Here is a 23629-nt window from a genome sequence, read left to right as displayed (position 1 = left end):
TTTAAATCATTTTCTTGAGAGAAAACATCTGTATACACTTTATTTTTGCTATGTTTTCTAAGAGCTACAGGGGTCACCACTCCCCCTTGCTCTGGGTATTGGTGCCATTGGTTAGGCAACTGATTTTTATTAAATCAGAAATTTAAGTTGCAGCATTATATTTTTAAAAAAACTGAAATTGTTATTAGATAATTGTGGAGGTAATGTTTCATATTTGGGGTTATGTGTTATCTCATATTCTAGTTCTCAAAAAAATAGAAAGAATTGTCAAACACAAAAACAGCAAAAAATTGCTTCAAAATTATATTTATTTCTTCTCAGAAACGACTTATTGTCATAGAAGTATATTTTCAGGGTTGAAACAGGGTGATAACACTTGCACATGTAGGATATCATTCCATCTTCAGCTGTCATAAGCTGCATCTTCCAGGCAGATGGACCACATTAGAATTGATAAGTACTTAACTTCATTTTTATTGGGCTCAGAGCATCACATAATTATAAGCCTCATCTCTTGCATCATGGTACATTACAGACAGCTGTAACAGGGCACAGATTTCATTTATGATTTTAATTTTAATCATTTACCAAAGTATATATATATTCTTTTCATTTCTGTCATTTTACAAATATTATATCCATCACAATTCATCAGCTGTTGCCTTTGGCTAGTAAAATACTGTGCACTGATTGTGTTTTGGTACAAATGTTATGATTATATATCATGTACATTGATAACTCAATTGAGGAAATAGGCAATGTATCATGCATCTATTTTCCAAAGCAAGATGAACCACTTGAGTAAAAATAAAACTGAAAATAAAATAAAATAAGATGTATCTATCAATCAACCACTTTTTAATACATCCACATAGGTCTGTTAAGGATATAATGAATATTTTTATTCACAAGACAATAATAAAAGTCCTGACATATATTTAGATGTCATAAATTTGATGAATTAAATTACGAAGCTTTTCATTCTTCCATAAAAAAATCTTAAAACCAACATACAAAGAGAAGTGGTAGGAAATTAACAAACAAAAACATAATACAATTTAAACCCCATAAACGAAATACTGATTAAACGGCATTAAAACCCTGGGTCTTCAACAATGCTTTTCAGTATTTAGAAGCTGTAAGAAGCAGTTTCTCTTTAATACTAGTGCTGTTATTAACAAAACAACATACAAAAGAGAAAATTAACAGACACAATTGTCAATCAGTGTACAATTTAAGGAGAGGTATTAGACAAAGTATAGAGGTTATTACACATGAATCCTGTTGCTCATTTCCATTGTTGTGGAAAATAGTGGTCCACATGACTGTAGTTAGTGGCATTAATTTAATTTTACACTTCTGTTTTAAAGCATACTTCATTGACACATATTTTACTGCATCAGTTACATGTTCATGCAGTACTATCAGTGTAGGTAATCACATTACAATTTTGCATTTACATGAAAGTCCACAATTTTTTCCTCTAGGTAAGAGGACCTTTATATACCACAGAATGCAGTTTGACAACTTAATTATTCTGTTTGCAGCTATATGCCACTTGCTAAATAAATTGTATTTCATAATACGCCACTGTTCTGTTTTGTTTATGATTAACTTTTGGAGAGACAATCATAATAATTTTCTTCTTCAAAAGTTCTGTAATACATTTTGTGCAGCTTTGCTACCTACTACTTTGTCTTGTAAATATTTTATGGTATATAACACATATTATGATTTCCGCACATACAGAAATCTCTTTCCTAAACTAAATCTTCAAGAGCAACATTTGCACAACTCATGTGTGTAACTCTATGGGGAAAAATTATAGAGAAAATTAACATTCCAGGTCATTAATTTATCGGGGTTGGTTGTTGGGTAAAGGTGATGTAAGAAAATATTGTGCTAGGCATGAATCATTGGAACAGTGATCTGTAGATATTCCAGTGATGCCCATAGGATGACCTCTATGCAGGAGTGTCAAGATTCGGTGAGACATTCTCTGGCATTTAATTTCCTCTTCACAAATTGAATCAGCCTCTGTGATGAACATTAAGTCACATGCTGATGAAGAAGGCGCTCCTACTTCAGGTCCCTAGAAGAAAATGATTTAATGACCTATCAGATGTTTTCACAACAACATATTAATTTATATTTTTTTGACAATGGATTTTAGAAACAAAATTTGAATATTACACATTTGAACTTTATAAAAAAGGTGTAAATGGAATTTATTTGAAAATATAGTCTCATCTATAGGTAATTTAGCAATGAAGCATTAACCTAAATTGTAAGAAGAACTTTTCAGATTTGAACACAAAATTGTAGCTATGTAAAGATACTATGTTCTCTGTACAAGCTGGATGATGCTGTTCCTTTCATTTCAAAATTACAATTTGACTACAGAAAGGTAATGAACTGAATTAGAAGAACAATTGTCTCCCCTTGTCCTCACTACAAGTAGGTCCCTCTCATTTTGGGTCTGAGTGACCTGCCACATCTTTCTGCTCTTCTTAAATCTATCACTCTTTCTTTCCTGAGGGTGAAAAACTAACAGTTCCAAAGCTAAGAACAGTTTTTATTTTTAAAACACTTCAATCAGTAGTAGTGGAGTAAGTAACTGCTAGAATAACATTTTTATTACTTGTAAGTTTACTGCAGATGTAGACAAGAATAAACTTCAAAAAAATGTCAGAGGTTATACTGAAGTTACTGCAGATTGACACTGGGGTCAGTATAAATTTAGCAGTGAGTGTAAAAATTACCATTTGTTGCAACTCCATCTGTGATGTAGAAGTGCATTTAATTTTCAATAAAGGTTCTATGCTTCTGCAAATAGCATTCATTTACCTAAGTTTAGAAACTGTTCATTTGTGCTACATTTTATAATTTTTGAAGACATTTCACTTTAGAGTAGTTTTGTGTGTCGCAGTTCACTCAGTTACATGATAATGTGTGTACAGCATCTTCTTTAATCATTCATGCATGATACTGTTTTACTTTAAACGGCATATTATTTTAACATGACTTCATTTGGATTGAGCCTAACATAAAAACTGTGACATCTTCCCATCTTATGTAAGGACAGTCAATTAAAGTAGCATAAAGGTAATGATGTAGATAGTGCATAATTGAAATTAATCTTTAGGTATTTACTAGCCAGTTTATGTCACTCACCTTCAATATTAACACCATGGGCATAGCACAATATCTGTTTTTATGTAGAAAAAGGAAGAAGAGAGGGAGATCAGAAATAGAAAAAGGAAAATAAAGAGAGAAGAGCAGAGAAAAAATGAAACAGAAAAAGTGGACAACTAAGTGATGGAGATAATCATGGGGAAAGGGAGAGAGAGAGAGGGAGAGAGAGAGAGAGAGAGAGAGATAGAGAGAGAGAGAGAGAGAGAGAGAGAGAGAGAGCGCCACAGTTGCAGCTTGTCTCTCGATAGGTCAAATGTTACTTTTATTGAAGCTGATGTCATGCTATGATGATGTCTGTAAGTAAGTAAGCACATCAGACAAAAAATTTGTCACCTCCAGGAAACACCAAAAAAATAACATGGCTTCACATTGCCTCTGGCCTTGATAATGGCCTCGTTTCAGTGGAAAGGACAGTCTAGTGTTTCTTCTGGGATGCCATATTCAGCTGAATCCATAATTGATGGTTAGACCCCACAGAGCTATAATATTGCAGCCAATATTCTCAGCTCTTTGAACACTCTGGTTGTCGTCAGATCTCCGAAGTTGAGTAATGCCAGGTGTGGCATTGCATGTTATATGTATAGGTAACTTTCTGTGTATGCTATATGCTATTACCTGCTGCCTCTTTGTCTTCAATGCATAGAGAAGGGATGTTGGTGCACAGTTCCTGATTGCCTGACTTTGCGTCAATGTCTTGTATTAAATTCCAAACCACTCTGCTGTCTCTCATGAAGTGAGGGCATGAGAAATTGTTTATGGTGATCTGTCCATTCGGTGGGGATGTTTAAGCTCAATGGCCCCCACGGTGGCTTCTCAACAGGAGTAAGTTATGTGCCAGCACTGGGTTTCACTCATCTGGGTTCCTCCTCTGAGTTCCTTTCATAGCCATCCAACACAAATATGACACAATGTTATACATACCCATTAGTCATCTACATGTACTAGAAACACTTAAACACATGACCTTCACATTTTGTGATGGAAAGGTGCCAATGATAATGAAGGGCAGAGAAATGTTTTCAGTTACGCAGGTGAATCTTGTCTTCAGGGTCTCCCAGCCAACAGTGTCATACACATTTGCTCTACTTTTTACCAAATTGCAGGGATGCTGCTGGCTATATTGCACCTGCTCTTCCAAATAGACCCTCACATTTTCTATGAGACTAAGATCAGTTGCTTTAGCATACCTGTTGAGGTGTGATAGGTTGCCTGAGAGCCCATCAAACTAATAGCATATGCCTGCAGCCCAGTGAACATGGTTGTTGTCATCTTGAAAGATGGGAGTGTCCACAGCACATTCATCATGAAGACACAGAAAAAAAGGAAAAACTTGGTCATCAAGAATGCTGAAATAAACATCTTTGTATGTGTTCATGATAACGCTGAAATGAAATGAAATGATTGTATGGCATTGCTGGCCAGGAGTCCCCATGCAGTGGAGTTTGTCCACAGTATTGTAAGTCCTTTTTAGTTGACGCCACTTTGGCGACTTGCGAGTCAATATTGATGAAATGATGATGAAGGTCACACAACACCCAGTCATCTCAGGGCAGAGAAAATCCCTGATCCCATGTGTGGGAGGCGAGAACGCTATCGCAAGACCACAAGCTGCAAACCACAATAACACTGTACATTGCCATTCAGTTATTGTCCAGCTTGACTGATGTTTGGCCTATTGAAGCTTTCTGTTCACAGTAACTTGAATGAGTGGGACCTAGTCATGATATGAAAGATACTTCCAAAACATAACAGAACCATCCCCCAACCTTTACCACATCTTCTGCACACTGTGGGTTAAATGGCTGATTCATCCATCAGTGCACTTAATGTCTTGCATCATTTGGGAACAGGAAAAACTGTGATTCATCAGAAAACTCTCAGCACCTCCAACCAGCTACTGTCCAGTTTCTGTGCTGTTTGGCCTGCAGAAGTATTCAAGCTGCATGTAATGCAGTGAGCAATGGCCTTTGTGAGGAAGCCAACACAAATTGTTCATTTTGTGAAGTTTGCTTCACAATATTTCCTCAGAAACTGTTTGAGAAGGACCTGCCCCCATTGACAGCAGTTATTTTGCCAGGTTTGAAAGCAATTGTCACTGAAAAGATGTGATACCTGTCTAAAGTCCCTGTGGGTTATAATCTATTTGAGAGCACTTTTCTTGTTCCAAGTTAATTGCTGAAGCTGATGCACTATTTCTTTGCATTGGTATAGCAACATACCAGGCAACTTCAGTCACAAAGTGAACATGGGTGCATTCAAACAGGACAGCCATTTTCTGGCATTCTGTCACATCTCCATACTTATCCATCTTATTGCACTGATTCTATACAGTCAAATGGTATGTACACACTAGCTAATTGAAATGACTTACATTAGTGATGGGGCAAGGGTGGTGGGTCGCATGACTGCTCAGTACCTGTTCTACAGGCTCTGCAGCCTCCAAATTGACCAGTATTCTGTTTTTGTGAGGATGGATAATATTTTATCTACAGAGTTTAATTGGTAAATTTGTTGTGCATCATATATTATAATGGTCTGGATAGTTCTGGAAGAACTTAAATGGAGCAATATGCAAAAGATGGTGTGGCATCATCCTTCTTTGGTAGTGGCTTGACAAGTCTCTGTCACAAAGTAGCTGTGATAGCTTGTGTGGTCAAGGAGTGGTGAGCAGTAGTGGGACATTAACAAGCTTCATCATTATGGAGTGTGATGTCATCATGTCCAGTGGCTGTTGAACTGATCTTCATAGTTCATTTGTTGACAATAGCATCAATAACAAAGTTAAGACAGAATTTTTTGTACCTACCACCATTTACCCCTATGAAATATTGTTTAAATGTTCAATAGCAGTTGTTGGGAAAATGAACTGCTGATTTAGCTGCTTAATCAGACAGTGGGATCAGCAGTAGCTTTTCCTTTGTCTACATCTAAAAAGGAAGGAGGATGATTGGGTTTTAATGTCCTACTGACATTGAGGTCATGAGAGGCAGAACAAAAGATTGGATAGTTTCAATGATGGGGAAGGAAATCAGCTGTACTCTTTCCAACTAAGCATACCACCATTTACCTGAAGTGATATAGGGAAATCACAGAAAACCTAAATCTGGATGGTCAAATGCAGATTTGAACTGTTTTCCTCCCAAATGCGAGTCCAATGTTCTAATCACTGCGCCATCTCACTCCGTTTGTCTAAATCTTAACCATGCAGGTTTTTCCATAAGGCATGGTCATATCTAAGTTTATCATTTCTCACGGAATGACTCCTTTTCAGGGCTAAGGTATCATTTGTATGTCTAATGTCCAATTTAGTGAGATTCGTGAACTGCTTTAGCTTACCCATTAGCCGAGGTAAAGATTTCCTTTTCATTTTCCTAGACATTGGGAAACATATTTTTCATATAAGCAAGTAAGTTTGTTAGCAAATCCATGAAGCTAGTCATTTGTGTCTGCTGATTGTAATAGAATTATTCTCCCAGACTATCTCCTGTGTCTAAGCTGAAAATTTTGGTACGATGATGTGTTTAAAGTGCTTTTATGTAGTTATCAGGGGTTTATTTCTTGCATATGTTATAAGTACGTTTGTGGGCAAACATTCCAGGTGCAGATGTTTGAGTAGTAAAGATTACTCTCTTTGGGCTTCTGTCACAAATATATCATAGAGATTGTGATTATTGGCTACATGATTGCTAGGTGCAAGCTGTAGTAAATCATATTTGAAGAAACAGTTTATACTTGAATTTAACACTGGAGGGGCTGTTGCACAGAAATTATGCTAGTAGTATCAGAAATAACAGTGAGTAAATGAATCTCCCTAAACAGAACAAAGTTCACCTTGCTCATAAAAATATTACAAGAAAGTTAAAAACAATAATACCAGAGAGTATTATTAATGTTAGTGGTGGTAACGATAAGGAACATTAACTGTGTAATGATATGTTGGTAAATAATAAATGGAAGTACAACTTAAATCATTATATTAAAGTAATAGGTCAGGTAAGTAATATGAAAAAGTTCATAACAAGGAAGGGTAAATTAGTAATATAGTAGTAAATTACCACTAGCTATTTTGTGCTGTAAGAATGTAGACAAAGGTACAAAAACAGACTTAACAGATTCACAAGCTGACATGTTCTTTGCTTTTAGAACCCAAGTTTTTGAGTTAATTTGCATTGATAACTAATCTTTACCCAGGGACTATAATCACTTTATCATGCTGTCACTTGTCCCAAACCTATAAATACACTTTTCGAAATTTTTAATCTTTCAAGTTCATTTATCAGCAGTCATTCAAGCAAAGGTAAAATATCTGACATCTGTTGACAATTTGTCCACAATATAGACATCACTCACATTCATTTCAATAGCTTTCCAAGCTTATTAAGTCTTCTGCAGTGATAGCACCATTGACAGCTCAGCCAGTGAACCCAAGCATGTCTTTTATGTGCAGTGGAGCACAGTTGGTCTCCACAGTTTCAATGATGTTATTCCTTTGGCTATATCATTTATAAGTTCAAACGCTAGTTTAGAGGATGACGTATAGTTAAATTTACTTGTTTATGGAGTTGGATGAAGTTTCTTTTTGGGCTCTTGGGGCAGTCACCTGTCTATAATTCTACCCATTTCATCACCTAACCACTAAGAAGCAGTGCCAGAACTAGCCAGCAGTTAAGTATTTCTGGGTTTGCAGCTTTTCAGTTAGCCTTGTACTTATTTTATTTCTTCACCAAAGTCTTCTACCATCACTCTGAATACATTCAATTGTTTTCTGCCCACACTCATTATTATCAAACAATCATTCCAGTTTATCTAAGGTATTCATCCATTTCTTTTTATATGTTCCGTGGACCTACATAAATCAGGAATGTTGAAAAAAGTTAGGGGTGAATATTTATTTAAGTGCATTTCAGTTTCATCATCTTGTCCTCATTCTGCCCACTGGTATACTCTTAAAAGCCTTATAATACAAGGCTTGGTTTGGGATCCTGACAGTAGTGGAACATGTTTACTACATTTATTTTTATTCTGTGCAGCTTTTCCTATAATAGATATTACACCTCATTATCCCATTGTGTAGCAGTTCCCAATTTTATCTTCTATGCAGCCATCTTTTACAGGTCTAAGGAAATGTTTCCTGTAGTTTAAGTTCTTTCTTTATCAAAACCCTAGATACTCTTCTGCACAAGGTGGGAACAGGCTGAAAACTATCAAACTGATACTCCAGTTTTTTCATGCCTGTGGGATAAGTTCATTAAAATTTCATCCTGATGTGAGCTTACTTTCAGTACAGAAAACAGTCCTCCCTACAAAAGAAGAATAATGTAAGTCCATCTTGGCTATTGGGTGTGTCTAATGATACTGGAACTTTTCAGGTGGTGGTCACAACACAGCATACCCAGAGGACATGCATCTGCAGTTTACATCTATTTTCCACACTTTGAAAAAGGTCAAATCATTGGTGTGGGAGATATTGACGCATCACACAGACAGCTGGGTGTAGTGCAATTAAAGCAGAACAAGTGTTGAAAAGTTAAATTCAGGAGGACTACACCATGAGAAGATCATAGAATCATTCAAATGGCTCTGATAAATTGACAGATGACAACAGCTGAAATCTGGGCAGAAGTTAATGACAGAGTGTCACCATGGATTTTTGGGAACAGATTACGTCAAGCTATGTTTAGATTTCCAGCTGCCATGCATTGTTTACCACTGACACCTTACCACATGTAACAGAGACTTGTATGATGTAAAGCCAAAGTCATCGGGTCATTAAGTGGCCTTCTATTGTGTTGAGTGTGAGTCTTACATCTGTGTTGAGTGGTCAGATTGACACCAAAGTTACCATAGATGACCTAGTGAAAGATCAAAGGAAACAGTGATTCTCTAGATCCATACCTCTCCAACTCTTTCAATCATGCTGTCAGGAGCTATTGAATATGAGAAATGGACTGATTTGATAATTGTTGAAGAGAGGCTATATGTTAACTATCACACAACATTAATGTTGAATACTGTTGTTATACCCATCATGAGCAAGGTACCAAATGATATATTTCAGCACAAAAATGCAGTTCACACCACTAATACTTTGAGGAATGTGTATATCCTTCACTGGCCTGCCTCATCACCTAATTTGTCACACACACAGCATGTTTTGTATGTGCCTGAAAGATGTATACTTTGGTATCAGCCTCCAGCCTGCAGTCTTCATGAATTGATGCAGCATGTGTTTCACACATTGTAAGAAATGCATCAAGATAGCATTCAGAGGCTGTATACAGCCATGCTGCAATGAATTACAGACAGTGTTTGTGCCCATTCTGATTTTGATGACAGACATTAGTCCTAAATGGAGTAAAAGTTTAGTTGTATGTTAAGAACATTTCCACAAAATTTGACAAATACTGGACTTCGACATAAAGATATAATACTTTTCATTTCTGTCAGTGTGTATGCAGAGCTCAAAAGATTTAGATTGTTCACTGCTCTCCGGTTTGTCTGTTAGTTAGTTACATGTCCCATGGACCATTTTGCACAATAGATTGTAATGGTGTGGACTGAGTGATTTTATATTGACATTGCAAAATAATTTGTACATACAGTATGACTACATTCTGAACATTTATAAGTATACATAGACACATGTAATATACAGACACATCCACAGTTTGTTTTCAAATTAAACTTTGCTATCAGTCAGACATTTCATATGACTGGGTAAGTAATCAAATATTTTTGTTGCAGCATGATGCACCCTTTTTTGTGCTAATAACAACCTTAATGTGGAGTAATGAATGTCAATTTTCCTTTTGGGATTGTAATTATGTACATCATTGCTTCTTTTGAACTTTAGTGGATTATTCATAATGAACTTCATGAGATAATAAATATGCTGTGAGGCAATAGTCAGAATGCCCATATCCTTAAACACATGGCTACAAGATGATTGTGGGTGAGCATCACATATTGTTCTTACAGCACGTTTTTGCACAATGAAGACTTTCTATACTAAAGATGAGTTACCCCATAACATTATTCTGTATGACATATTGGAATGCAAATATTGAAAACACATGGTTATTCTAAATGATGGACCCGTTTTCAAAAATTCTTATGTATTCAAGTACAAATCCAAAATGAACAAGCTTTATGTCAATGAAAATAGGAATTTTCAAAGTTTTTGACAGGTGGTGGTTGGTGGGCTCATGGTGATGATATCAGAAGCAGCTGGTAGAGTTCTCACTGCAATAGGGCTGTCATTCCATTTTGCTGTCAGTTGTGAGTGAGATGGAAACTGGGGAGAACAATGTTTCCTGCATTCTTGAGTGTGCAAAAAAGTGAGTCACAAATTGCAGTGCAGCGGGCATTTCATAATAAATTTGGTATTCAGCCACCAACTCACAAAAGCTTTAGCCATTGTTTTAAGCAATTTAAACAGACTGGGAGTGTGTACAAAGGATAAAGCCCAAGCTGACCATGTCAAAGAATGATGTTCGACTGATTCAAAAGTTTTGTAGGCAGTCCCAGTAAGCCTACCAGTGGAGCCAGTTGAGAACTATCAGTACCCCAACCAATTTTATGGAAATTTCTGAGATGGTGTTTGCTGTACAAGCCCTACTGATTACAACTTGTGCAGGCTCTCAACCCCAATGACAAAGAGAAGCATCTCGCATTTTGTAGTTATGTGCTAGCAAAGATGGAGGATGACGCATTTCTATGGCGTGTAATTTTTTGTGATGAAGTGATGTTCCACCTCAGTGGAAAAGTCAACAGACACAATGTTCAAATGTGGGGCTTTGAAAATGCACATTCCCCATTGCAACATGAAAGAGACTCATTGAAGATCAACATACATATCCTGTGCAAAGGTTTATGGCCCATTCTTCTTTGCAGAAAGTACTGTAATGGGAATCACATACCTGGACATGTTCGAACAATGGCTGTTCCCTCAAGTTATGGAAGATTCCCAGGACTCTATTTTCCAACAGGATGGAGCTCTGCCCCATTGTCGCCATGATGTATGAGGTGTTTTGAATGACTCCCTTCCTCAGTGCTGGATCAGTCACACGGGACTTGAGGACCTGGCTCTGCACTTCTGGCCATCGAGTTCTCCTGCTCTTATAGCCTGCAACTATTCCCTATGAGGTTATGTGAAGGAAGCTGTTTACGTCCCACCTCTACCACCCACTCTGAATGATCTGCGGAACCGGATCACTGCTGCCATGCACTCAGTAACAGCAAGTAGTATGGGACAAGTTTGGCTACCATGTTGATGTTTGCTGTACTGCCAACAATGGCCACATTGAACATATATGACATTTATTACATTTTTAATTATCAAATAATTATAAAAACTAATTAATTACAATTTTTACAAATTATTAAATTTATTAAATTGATATCAAACATTATAAAAAAAATTTGAAACTTCCTATTTCATTGGTATAAAGCTTGTTCATTTTGGATCTGTTCTTGAATAAATATGAAATTTTGAAAATGAGTCCATCATTTAGAATAACCTCATATGTCACCTTATTGATTTGTCTCTCCCTAAGATTTGAAATTATTATAAGTGTAAATGTAGCTGAACTACGTTGTTTCATGGACACGTCAGAACTGAAGTTCCTACCCTATTTATTATTGCCTCACCATGTGTTACACGTAGCAGTGGTGTAGTACACCTTGATACGCTGAACAGAATATATTGTGTCTTTTTAAAAATGAGCATCAGACCATTCTCATAAAGCCAGTCAATGATACTTTTAAGAACTTTGCTTACCATTTCTTCTATTTCGGTATGTATGCTTGGATTGCTTACAATAACAGTGTCATCTGGAAAACGAACTAATTCTGCTTGTTCTATATTAAACAGAATGTTTACATATATGAAGAGCAATGGTGGCTTTGGGGAACCCCATAAGTTATTTCTCCCTGGTCAGAATTATGTCCCTGGACTAAATACGAATTTCAGTTTTCTTTTGGTTAGATATGAAATTATCTATTGGTTGACTGTATTGTATCATCAATCCCTGAAAAAATCAATTTATCTACAAGAATGCTCTGCTTTGCACAGTCAAATGTGTTAGATAGGTCACAGAAAATACCAACCGGCATTGTTTAATTATTTAACGCTTGTAAAATCTGGTGAGTGAACACGTAAATAGCATTCTCAGTAGAGCAGCACCTCTGAAATCCAAAACTGTGATTTACTGAGGATATTACTGTTGCTAAGGTGAGATGCTATCCTAGAATACATCACCTTCTCAAAAATTTTGGAAAATGATGTCAGTAGTGAACAGGCCAGTAGTTTTATCTCTCTTGTCAGCTTTCTGAAAGAGGGGTTTAACAATGGCATATGTCAGCTTCTCTGGAAAAACGCCTTGAATTAGTGATGCATTAAGTATTTTGGATAAGACTGGGCTTATCATATGAGAACAAGTCTTCAGTGCTCTATTAGAAACACCATAAAAACCAGATGAGCTTTTGTGTTTGAGTCATAACATTTATTTGATCACCAGCATAGGATATGTTGTGCATATGCAATAGTCTTCCTAATTTGATTCCAAAAGGACTGTTGTAATCTTTCCATCTATGTAAACTTTAAATAGGTATGAAGAAAGAGGCAAGTCAAGAGACAATAAATGGTAGCATCACCACCCAAGTGATCTTATCAAGGCATTGGTAATCTCTTGTAGGGGACATAGCACAATATACTAACAAGTTTCATGGAGATTATCTATTGATATGTACCATCTTTCAAGGTGAACATCATTTATTCAGTTGACAATCTGTTTTGAAGTCCATGCTGTTTTACATTGAGAATGTTTCCCTATATTAAATGCTTATAAATGTTGTTATACATTCCTTTCTCATATTTTTAAATGCTGACAACAGCAAGATGGAGTGAGCTGTCCTTAACTGTTGTTTTATCTCTTTTTTACAATCTGGCTTGATAAAAACATTTTTAAGTTTGTGAGGGAAAAACAACAATGAGATTCAGTGTTTAGTAACTTACTATATTTTAAATCACATTTGTTGCATCTTGGATTTGTAATATATCAACTCACTAAATACTGAATCACTTTGTTGTGCCATTCTCCCATAGTGATTTAAGAATTCTTTTGGCAAGCCAGATCTTAAAAAGGGGCTAAAAACTTAATTATTATTGTTTGTTTTACAACTGACTCTGTAGTAAGCACTGAAATATTTATCATTAAGAGAATTAATAATACTAATAGTTTAATTTTGAGAGATGATATTCTGTACTTAGAAATTGCAGGTCAGCTACTAATATGCTGTTAAAATCTCCATTTTCTCTGATTTTCAGAAAACAGTAATGAAAAGCAGCTTTTGTCTCGGGATGTTTATGATCAGTTCACAAAGTAACTTTGACAAAATTTCTTACATCCACAATGTGTTGTTTTGTCACATGTTTCACAATGTTCAAAACTGATCCCAACTTGTGCTGGGGAGCTTATTGTTCATTGAAAACATATACATTTTGACACACTGGAGACTTTGTTTAAATCTCTCAATACCGTTTGTGATGTATTTTACTTCATAATCATCAGTGTTCCATGATGTTACATATAGTCTGTGTAATCCTGGATTAATTTTTAAGACAACCATTCTTACTATACTACAGAATACCCAATATTTTTCTCCTATGGTAGGAATACTGTGTGTGTCTTACTAATTTGTATTTTACAAAAAAGGAATTGTTTTAACTTTTCCATTCATGTTTCATATATTACTTCAACAATTTTCCTTTCCTTGTCATTAACAATATCAGTCACAAGATAGACCATGAACACTGATGAGCTTTCCTTACATTCTACATGCTCTCAGTGTATTTTGCTGTTCTGCTGTTATATAAACACTGACATAAAAGTTTATTAATCTATCATGTTCCTGAAATACTCAAATTTATCATCTTACTAGTAAAGTTAAAAACTGATTTAGTTTAACTATCTACCTTTAATGCTGAATGTTCCATGAAAAGTAATGCCATTTTCAATGGAGTGTACAACATATTTAGGTAAATATATTGGTTTATTTCTGATGAAGTTGCGGCCAGGTAAGAGTCTACTTACTATAGTGTGCAGGAAATACTTTCCTGATACTTACACAAATATTACAAATTTGATGTAGGCTGCACAGACTCAAAAAAACTTGGTTATGGTCTTCAGATGCATAACCAATGCTTCTGCACTTTTGTAAGATTTGATCCAAAACAGGGCAACCAGTTTCTGTTAAGCATAAATAGAAGTTACATGTAAGCCACCCATTTTGCATAACGTAAGTGTAAAACTCAGTAAAGAAACAGTTAATGTAACACCATATAATTGAAATGGATGTAATTTTTTGCTTAACTAATGGAATAATGTTTAGCATACTGTAAAGGGACACCTTACTCTAACATTACCTTTATTCAACAGAAGTTATCGATACCAAAAATATTTTCGAATCTTGTATCAGTTCATATTATCTCATCTGTTTAACTAAAAGAATTTCATATGATTTTGTATATAATGTATTATATTTTGTGATATGTACTAACTCTGTATGTACAGTCAAAATTACTCTTCTTTTAGAAACATTTGAAATTATGAAATATTCGGCACACTTAAAATTCCTGTTATTAATTGCACAATAAGATAATGATATAACTTGGTGAAAATTTTTCTTTTGTCAAGAAAGTTTATAAACTCTTAGGAATATTGTTAGTACTGCAGAATGAGTTAGTAGTGGGCATGTCTTGAATGTGATTTGGCATGTTTTAAATTTTGGCAATAACAATGGAATTTTCGATTTAGAATTGGAGATTGTAAAGACGGTGTGATATAGAAAAATGTGAAAAAAAAATCAAGATAAAAACAGGCAATTCTTCAATAGTTATCATGTCATTTGGAACCTAGATAGTCAAAAATTTCTGCCTCAAGAATCAACCCCTAGAGCTGAAGTTCTGCATCCAAATATGAGAAAAGAAGCTAAGTAAAAAAGTTTTTTTTTAATTTTATTCTTCTTGAAGCTTATTGAAAGAGTTAATTTTGAAATGAGTCAAAATCAACAGGTGATGTGAGGGAGGGTAAGAAAAAGTTGGTGGGATCAATTGACTGGTAATGAAGTTTTGTCTGCTACAGAAGAAGAAGGGACAGTGACTTGTGCCATTTGCAGTTTATGTATAAATGAACTTCTGATCACTCAAAGAAAGAAGACTGAGATCTGTACAACAAAGTCGTATCAACAGTGACAGGAGACTACCAACAATGACGGACTGGATGAAATGAAAAAAGACTTTACGACTATAACGAGGGACATAAAACAAGGAAAGATAAGTACAAATTATTTGTGAAATTAATTTGTTCATGGACCTATCTGGTTGCTAACGAATTGAATAGAGACGAGGGTAGTAGGAATGTAGAAGTGAAAGCTGTGGGACCCAGTCAGGACATGTTTGAGCTGAGTGAAAGTGTTCAGCAAAGAAACATTAAAAACTGATATTTTGCTGTTAATTTTGACAAAACTAGAGGAAATGAAGAGAGATAACAATAGTAAATTTCGTGCAGCTAATGATCAGTTAACCAAAAAATTTACTTCACTACATGGACAATTAAATGACTTGAAAACTGAAAACAATAGTAAAATAGATGGGGTACAATACCAAACAGACCAACTTAGTAATCAGGTTTCAGAGATAAAAAATGGGTTGTCAGGGGGGTTAAAAGTTGTGAATGAAAAAGTTCATGTTTGGAAAATGAGTTTATTGTCAAATCTGTAAGACAGATGAAGAATGTTAATGGCATCAGAGTCAGATAGAAGGCTGTAGCAGAAAAAACGGAACAGTGTTTCAGTAGTTTAGAGCAAAAAAATTTAAATGTTGAAAACAATTTGCAAATTAATGTAAATATTTTAGATCAAAAAATTTCAGCAGTTCAGGAAAATTGTATTCACAAAAATCTGTATTCAAACAACAGTATTGCATGGTTCAACACTCCTATCAGAAGTTTTCCATCAGATAATTTACGTCCAGTGGATTTTCTGCACCACTGTAGAGATAGTTTTGTGTCAGGCATGAGTGACAATCAAAAAATTAAATTTGTTGAAAGATGTCTTGAAGGTGAAGCTCTGTCTTGGGTAAATTTAAATTTAAGTCAGTGGAAACACATCAAAGTTTGGAAAAAAATGTTAAAAAAATTTTGGTCACGAGCTAAACAGGGGAGAATTAAAAGTGAATTTTTGAATGGTCCTAATTAAAGGAATAGTTTTTTAAGAATCAACTTAAGCAATTGGCACACCTTGAAAAAACCATTTGACAAAATGAAATTGATTGATGCACTGAAAAGTAGATTACCAGAAAGGTTGCAGTGGGATTTAGTACACAGACCTGACAATTGTCTTGAACAATTTTTACAATATGTTGACAGGCTGGATACGGCAGCAGAAAGAAGTATGTACCATAACAATTGGAATGATAGAGATCACAATGGTAATAACTAGAGAAACAATGGTAATGGTCTCTTCTATAAGGGTGAAAACGTTAACAGACAGAAATTTTGAACAACAGGAGAATAGGAATAATGGGGATAACTGAAATAACAGTGTTAATAATTTGCCACAGGTATCTGATATTAAACAGAAGGAATATCAGATTTCTCATTTATGTTTTGATCAAAAGTTTTGGGATACTATGTTTAATTATGGTGATGTAGGTAAAAAAATCACAAACCACAATGTGAGAGTAATGAGAATTTTGACGTAGTATGTACTAATGATTTTTTCTCATGCTCAGAAAACAGTGTTATTGGTGTATGTAAATCAGGTGATGACTGTATTGGATCAGAATTAGGTGATATTTTTTATGTAGATGTGAATGAGAGCTGTGAAATAAGTGAGGTTGGTAAGTCTGAGATTTGTAGCTTATCACAAATGAATGGAGATGCTGATAGAGATGAGACTTGTGTTGTTAATGACACTGTTGATGAAATAATTTTGGAATAATATGGTGATGACAGTAATGATGATGATGATGATGATGATGATGATGATGATGAGTATCAGATATTTGTGGAGTTTAAGAATAATGAAGTTTCAGAGTTATTTTTGAATGATGTTGTCAATACAGATAATATAAGTGTTGTATGTGATGATGTAAGTGAGAGTCATGGAATACTAATCCAATAAAAGCAGTTTTTCATTAATGTCATCCAGAGTAATGATCCAGACAGTAAAGGTGAGTTATATGAAAGCTGAGAGAATAAATGAGGAAACTTTTTGAAGTTCTTTTGGAACCAGATTGATGATAACATAGATGAAGGTGCATTCTGGAATAAGTTAGCTGTGGTTAGTCAGAATTTATATCCAGATTGGTGGAATGAAATGAAAGATCTAAGTAAGAAGTGTAATTTTGACAGTAATATATTTTGTGTTCTTTCTGTAATAAATGATGTTACTTGTGCTATGAAATCCATTCATTGTGTTCAGTCTTTATCTGATAACATGATTAACAAATGTAATGCCATGATACCAGAAAAGTTGATAAGACCCTGTAAAGATAGTGTGGATGTAGCATTTGATGAAATAGAAAGTGATCTTTTATATGAAGTGTGTAATAGCAGAGAAGACAATTCAGATTTTGGGTGTCCTTACATTAAAATTAAGATTGATAAGTGGGAAGGGAACTGTTTGATTGATACAGGTAGCCCAAGTTGTGGTATATCCAAACAATTTAAAGACAAGATTAAGTATAGTAAGAATTTTTTGGGAATGCTGGTTGTAGGCAAAAAGATAAGAGGAGCTAATGGTAAGTAAAGCAGATTGCTAAAACGTCAAGTGCTGTTAACTTTTAGCATAGAAGACAAGATCTTTGAACATGGATAGTTAGTGGCCCCTAGTCTGCAATAAAATATACACTATTTTTGCAGATTCATACAACTATATAATTGTGTTTTGTTTATCAGGAATGTAGTATGTAAGATGCTGTAATTTCTAAAGTTCTGTCTTTGCTATTGACCGAGTTCAAATCTATGATACACTATATAATTATGTTTTATAATAGATTTGTGCTTTAGAATTTGACACGTATTGCCATGGGACTAAATGAGTACATCCTTTTGCAATTTTGAAAAGGGACAATGTTCATAATTTGTACTGTAAAAATTAGGAATAGTATCTTAGTATATCTGTGTGTATCATCTTGTTAGCTCATCTTTTCATTGCATTTAACTCTGTTTATTAAAGCTTCATATACAAACACTTTTTAATCTCATCTGACATAAATCAACACAATTGCTTTTGGAATATAAATAGAAAGAGCTTATGCCATGTGATGTGAAGAAGGTATTGAACAGCATATTTAGTACACAAAACAATGTTTCAGGATTTGATGTGAATGCTTGACAGGAAGTTACCTATCTGTTGGAGCATGTGATAAGAACTCTAGGGACGGAACTGAAAGATGTGGGCAGATTCACTCCAAACGCTGCTGTGTAGCTTTACCAGTTGATTTACAAGAGACCATAGATGTTGGGTAATGTAATCAGGTGCCTGTCGACTACATCAGTGTTGTGACTAAGATTTGTAAATTGTTAGTCAAGACTGCAAAGACAGTGTTATTTCACATAAATGTATGTTTTTTCAACTAGGGTGATTAACTTCCCAATACATTATGTAACTTTAAATCAGTATGTATTTTTTTATCAATTGTAAATGAATCTTCTAGGTCTCTACATATGTATGTTACTTTGTATGGACAATTAGCAAATAGTGTGGAAGACATTTACTAGTGTAGACAATATAACAAGATATATACATGTCTGCTTTCATACACTGATTTTGGTTCTCAAGCTACTGGATTATGTCAAATTCAAAGCTAATTATGACTGTGCTTACCCTTGTTTATCCTGAGTACTGCAATAGTGTATCTGATTGGAACTTGAGTTGTGGGAATACTATGTTTAACTCTGTTAAGATGTGATCAGATGTGTTTTAAATTTTGGCAGTAACAATGTAATTTTCAATTTAAAAGTGGAGATTGTAAAGACAATGTGATATAGAAAAACGTGAAAAAAATCAAGATAAAAACAGGCAGTTCTTCAATAGTTATAATGTCATTTGGAGCCTACAATGCCAAAAATTTCAGCCTAAATAATCAACCAGTAGACGTGAAGAACTGGTGCCAACTACAAAATAAGATAAGTAAATAGTCTTTTTTATATCTTACTCCTCTCAAAGCTTATTGAAAGAGTTAATTTTGAAATGAGTGAAAATCAACAGGTAATGTGAGAGGGACACAAACACTGAATATTGGAAACATAGTGTGGATATATCAATTATAAAGTTTTAATATGGAGATTAGATGAATCTACTGGCAGTCAAGGAAGCATGCAACAGTGCAAAGTCTGTTTAACAATTAAAACTATAGTACCAGAATTGACTTGTGAATACTAGAAGCAGAAGCTATTTGCAAGAAGTGTGGATTAGATATGGCTTACATATGAACATGAACAGTCCTTGCACAATAGGGCTGTGCAGCAGCTAAACAAGTTTCTGATCTATTTTGGAGAAGATTCATAGGGAGACTGTCCAGTTGGTGGAACCAGGAGGTGAAAGTACGCAAAGCATGGGCTTCACCTTCACAAAAATGTAGATTTTGCAGCTTGTTACCTGAGAAAATAATGGACAGGAAAGGGGCTCTCAATGTCATACTGCTAAATTCCTACTGTTTGTACTATCAGAGGCATACAAGTTTAGGTTATCCTGTTGTTCAGACAAGTACCACTGATAAAGATTCAGAAATTGGAATAAAGAAATACGTAAAGAAGAACTGAGAAATTTTTGATGTGAACAGCTGAAATACTTGGATATGGCAACATCCAAAAGAGAACTTCACATACCTATCACCAATACCACAACCATCATATTTCACATGCCACCCACTCACTTACATCACTTACTATATTCCGATGTGTGATCTATTTGTTACCTGGGCACTTGTTTTGTTTTGATATACTGACTGGATTCACAATGATTTTCTTGATAACCATCACTTTCTTTGAACTTTGTGATGATGAAGCTGTCAGTAGAGTATGTAATGAGTGTGTTTATTACAGCCTTAGTTTATTTGTTAAGCATATTTATGTGGTTCATTCTAGGAGTGCCTTCTATAGTGAAAAATGGACTGTAGGGATAAGAAAAAATAAAAAAGGATATTTCTTAATACTTAAAATTGGCATATGTTGAAAAGTTACCCACCAGAATTGAACAAAATGGTAGCCTATTTATAAAATAAAATAAATTATGAATCTAGTTAACCCTAGAAGACAATCTCCTGCCTTGACAATTTTGTGATCAATCTCAAAAAATGTTAATATAAGTTAAGGTTGTTCAATAATCTTTTCCCTTTACACCAAAAGGCACTTAATGAAATAAAATATTAATAATCATATATCTGACAGCATCAAAGGTAACAAAAATGGAAATTGCTGGATAGAATAACATGTAATATACAAGAAAAGCAACTGCTCAGAGTTGACTGATGTGTGATACATAGAAATACGCAACAGAAAAAAAGAACTTATACAAGCTTTTGAGGTCTTGCTCTTTCTCTGGTTGAAGTGCACCCACTCTCATACACAAAACCACACACACATTCAAATGCACATGCACATGGCAATGGTGAGACTCACTTTCGAGTCAAGAAATTTCAAAAGCTCTGAAGCTAGTACAAATACTGTTTTCTGTTGCATGTTTCTATGTGTCATACATTAGTCAGTGTCAAGGGTAAGTAAGTTAAACTACTGAGCAATCAAAACCTTAATAATTATAGGACTCAGATACAAAAAACTAAGTGGAATAGCATCCTGCTTCAAAGTGAGAATTTTCGGGACGCATTTCAATATTGATTAACATAGTTTGTAGATTGTAGATTGTATTTTATTGGTCCTGTTGTCTACATAGCAGCTTATGCATAAGACATTGGACAAGTCAAGTTATAAATATACAGGCTGAAAGTAATTTCAAGGCATACATATTTAAGCTTATAATAATACACTTTACACACAAGAATTTATATAACACATTTTATAAATTTAAATATTCTTCAATCGAATAAAAGCAGTGATGCTGTAAATATGACTTTAGAGATTTTCCAAATGTATTGACCTCAGTGATAGCTTTTATGTTTTCAGGAAGTTTGTTATAAAGCTTAACTCCCATGTGAAAAGTACCTTTTTGGCACAGTGCTGTGCTGATTTGAGTCATATGTAAGTTCCTGTTTTGTCTGGTAAAGTGCTCATGTATATCACAGTTTTTTTGTAGCCTCTGGTCCTTGCCTATTACATTTAATTTAAAGAACAAAACGGTTTCCATAATGTATACACACGGTAATGGGGGAATACCAGATTTCTTAAACAGGGGTTTACAAGAGTCTCTAGGCTTGCACCCAAACAAGATTCTAATGGCCCTTTTTTGTAGTTTAAAAGTGCTATTAGCTATTTTAGAGTTTCCCCAGAAGGTGACCCCATATCTAAGACGAGAATGAAAGTACGCATGATATGCATTCAATACTGTTTTCTCACTACAGCATGATTTTAATGAACAAAGAAGATAACATGTTTTGCTCAGTTCTGAATTGAGACATTCAATATGCTTATTCCATCTGATGTTACTCTGCAGCCAAAGTCCTAAGAATTTGGTTTCAGTACTGTTACCAACTGGTTCGTCATTGATAGAGACTGATGGGATAAACATGTCCTTGTTAGGAACATTGTGGAATTTTAGAGCAACGGTTTTCTTACTGTTTATTACAAGCTGATTACTCTGTGCCCAGCTGCTAAGTTGTTTCGTTACCGTGTTTACTGTCTGCTGTAACTGTTCATCGTCGTCTCCTTTTAGTAGAATCGTGGTGTCGTCTGCAAATATGATTGATTTGTGTGCATCAATATTTAAGCTTAGATCATTTATGTACAGAAGAAACAGAAGGGGTCCCAATACGGATCCTTGGGGTACACCACATTTTATTTGTTTATAGTCAGATAAGTGATTAGATACAGTTTTTAGTTCAATATTTGTGTGCTTGACGCACACTGCCTGCATACGATTTGTCAGGAAGGAACTGATCCACTTGTTGGACAGACCTCGAATACCATATCTTTCTAGCTTTGATAGCAGAATTTTATGGTCCACCATGTCAAAAGCTTTTGACAAGTCAATAAAGACTCCTATTGTTTCCTGTTTTTTGTCCATCAGGTTTAGGATGGAATTGATGCACTCATAGACAGCAGTTGTCGTTGACCTCTTATTTCTGAATCCATGTTGTTCATTACATAGGATGCTGTTTTTATTTATAAATTTTATAAGTTTCTCATACATAACTTTTTCCAGTACTTTAGAGATGCAGGAGGAAATTGTGATGGGTCTGTAGTTATTTACATTGTCTTTATCCCCTTTTTTATATACAGGAATAACTTTTGATGTTTTTAACACATCAGGGAAAGTGCCTGACTGAAGTGAGCAGTCGCATAAATGTGTGAGTACTTCAATTAGGTTTGATGCGCTCTTCTTTAACATTGTTGCAGGTATACCATCAATACCTGCCGATTTGGAATTTTTTAGTCCTTTTATTGCTTTATCTACTTCATCTTGTGAAACAGAACTGATGTACATTGATCCTCTACATGTACTTATTTTATATTCATTTGCCTGGATGCTCTTAAAGTTTGATTGTAACATATTTTCAGCAACACCTGTGAAAAAGTTGTTAAATGTGTTAGCTACTTCTATGGGGTTTGTTACTTTTTTATTTTTATGTGATAGTGTTATATTTTTCCAAGGTTGTCTGTATTCTCCACATTCTTTTTTTATAACACTCCACATAGCCTTTGATTTATTAGCTGAATTATGAATGATTTCATCATTATGCATTATTTTTTCTTAATATTTTGGAGTATTTTTTATAGTATGCGCGAACTACAGGTGAGGAATTTTTTGAGTTACATATTTCATGAAGTAGTCTTTTCTTCTGGCATGAAACCCTTATTCCCTTTGTGATCCAGCTGTTTGTTCTAGAGTTTCCCTGTATGGTTAATGTTTTCAGTGGGAATGCAAGTTCAAAGAAATGGGTTAATGTATCAATGAAAGTGTCGAATTTTTCATTTATATCGTTCATTTTGTACACTCCTAGCCATTTTTCTTTCTGTAATAAGTTGTTGAAGTAGTTCACATTATGCTGATTATAACTTCGATATGCTGTTCTAAAAGACATGTTGTTAATAATACTGCCTTGTACTTTTATGCTTAATATTTGAGCAAGATGATCACTAAAACCTGCATTGAAAATTTTTAGTGAGGTGTTGTGTAAACTCTTCTTTACTAGAAACTGATCAAGAGCTGTTTGACAAGTTTCTGATACTCGGGTAGCTGCTTTTACTTCAGC

General features: G+C 34.8%; 1 protein-coding gene across 4 annotated transcripts in view; it reads right to left on the bottom strand.

Annotated features, from left to right (window-relative positions):
• Positions 1–289: 289 nt before the first annotated feature.
• Positions 290–23629, bottom strand: part of LOC124716706 — a 267069-nt gene continuing 243729 nt past the window's right edge. For all 4 annotated transcript variants that reach the window (XM_047243251.1, XM_047243258.1, XM_047243272.1 and 1 more), the window contains 2 exons: positions 14323–14444; positions 290–2092 (listed from right to left, as the gene is read on the bottom strand). In XM_047243251.1, coding sequence (XP_047099207.1) covers positions 1856–2092; positions 14323–14444 — 359 coding nt within the window. In that variant the 3' untranslated portion in view covers positions 290–1855. The remainder of the gene's footprint in view (positions 2093–14322; positions 14445–23629) is intronic.

This window comes from Schistocerca piceifrons, chromosome 1, assembly GCF_021461385.2.
Source record: "Schistocerca piceifrons isolate TAMUIC-IGC-003096 chromosome 1, iqSchPice1.1, whole genome shotgun sequence".
Classification (NCBI taxonomy): Eukaryota; Metazoa; Arthropoda; class Insecta; order Orthoptera; family Acrididae; genus Schistocerca; species Schistocerca piceifrons.
This window is presented reverse-complemented; position numbering and strand designations above follow the sequence as displayed.